General features: G+C 50.6%; 1 protein-coding gene across 1 annotated transcript; it reads left to right on the top strand.

Annotated features, from left to right (window-relative positions):
• The first annotated feature begins 467 nt into the window (after positions 1–467).
• On the top strand, positions 468–1,745 carry LOC107458701 (uncharacterized). Its single transcript, XM_016076910.1, has one exon. The coding sequence runs from the start codon at positions 468–470 to the stop codon at positions 1,743–1,745; it is 1,278 nt and encodes a 425-aa protein (XP_015932396.1).
• The last annotated feature ends 212 nt before the right edge of the window (positions 1,746–1,957 follow it).

The raw sequence follows: 1,957 nt of genomic DNA on the forward strand, positions 1-1,957 counted from the left end.
CCTCAAGCCGGGAGGACTCTCGACCAAAGAATCCGACCCCAGAACATCAAGAGGTCACAAACCAAGCAAGGATAGCAAGTACTATCCACCACGCAAACGATCATATCATCACGGAACCGCGACACCCTGAGAAAACGGGGGACAAAGCGGCACAAATCATCCAAGATCTCTGCCTCCGGGTTCAGGAACTTGAAGGCAAATTGGTCACCAAGGAAAGACACAACAACGAACACGGAAGCCATGTAACTTCCAGGCCAAAATCTCGCCATGGCGGATCGCCGACTCGGCAACACAATAGGAGAGACGGTCGTAGCACCTCGCGCAACCACGGGCTAAAGAAATCGCCAGAACGGCGATACAGCAAAAGACACAACCGCAGCACTTCCCGAGATCTGAGTCGATAGGATGACTCGGACAAAGATCGACGACATCGAGATACCAAACACACAAGGAACGACCACACAATAATGGGAGCTACACCTTTCCCAGAAAGGATCTTAAGGGCAAGACTCCCTAAAGGTTTCGATAAACCCACTGACATGAAGTACGACGGAACCAAGGATCCCCAAGAACATCTAACGGCCTTCGAGGCCAGGATGAACCTAGAAGGAGCGGCCAACGCAGTCCAATGCTGGGCCTTCCCGGTAACCCTAGCCGGACCGGCTATCAAATGGTTCAACGCCCTCCCAAACGGATCCATAGCCGGTTTCCACGACATAACACAAAAATTCATGGCCCAGTTCACGACTAGAATCACTAAAGCTAAACACCCCATCAGCCTATTAGGGGTCACGCAAAAACAAGAAGAATCCACAAGGAAGTACCTCGACCGCTTCAACGATGAATGCCTAACAGTCGACGGACTCACGGATTCCGTCGCAAGCCTCTGCCTAACCAACGGGCTCATGAACGAAGATTTTCGCAAACACCTTACCACCAAACCAGTATGGACCATGCACGAGATCCAAAACGTCGCCAAAGATTACATCAATGACGAGGAATTCAGCCAGGTCATCGCCACCAACAAACGACAACACAGCAACACACAACAGGGCAACTCGGCGCCCCGACATAACCCACCACCCAGGGAAAATCAAAGGGACCACCCCAAATTGACAAATACAAGCCGACCGCCAAGAATCTGCAAATTCTCTAATTACACGCCCCTAACAGCTCCAATTACCGAGATATACCACCAAATAACGGACAGAGGTATCATCCCAAAAGCCCGACAACTAAAAGAAAGAACGGGCGGCAACAAAACCTTTTTTTGCGACTACTACCGAGGATACGGGCACAGAACACAAGACTGTTTTGACCTTAAGGACGCCCTCGAACAAGCCATAAGGGACGGCAAACTCCCAGAGTTCGCCAAAATCATCAGAGAACCAAAGCGCGTGGAAAGAGATAGGTCACCAGAAAAAGAAGGGCGCAACCCGAGGACGCAAAAACAAACCCTCAGAGAAAGCCCAGAAGATGACCCAACCATAATAGTAAACGTTATCACGGGCAAGGACGTATCAGGTAAATCGAAAACAACACTTAAAAAGGACCTCAAAATCCTGGCCGTCAAGGATAAAGCCCCAACCACCACCATCGGTAAAACGATAACTTTCCTACCCGAGGACTGCCAGCACGGCACCTCGGCTGAAGATGCCCCCTTCGTCATCTCGGCAAGAATCGGAAGGGGACTCGTCCGGAGAATACTGATGGACACCGGCGCAGACTCCAACATCCTTTTCTGAGGAGCCTTCAACAAGCTCAGGCTCCGCAACGAAAATCTTCAAACACACCGCAACGGCGTCACGGGACTCAGGGACAACTTTCTCAAACCAGAAGGTTCCATCACCCTCCCCCTCACCATAGGAACGGGCAACCAACGGATGACAATTCTATCTGAATTCGTGGTCCTAAAAGACTCCACCGTTTACAACGTCATCCTCGGGAGAAAAACAAT

Source organism: Arachis duranensis, chromosome 7 (genome assembly GCF_000817695.3).
Source record: "Arachis duranensis cultivar V14167 chromosome 7, aradu.V14167.gnm2.J7QH, whole genome shotgun sequence".
NCBI lineage: Eukaryota > Viridiplantae > Streptophyta > Magnoliopsida > Fabales > Fabaceae > Arachis > Arachis duranensis.

What these genes read in the sequence shown, in the direction of transcription:
- LOC107458701 (XM_016076910.1), top strand. Translation starts at nt 468, where the DNA reads ATGGGAGCTACACCTTTCCCAGAAAGGATCTTAAGGGCAAGACTCCCT.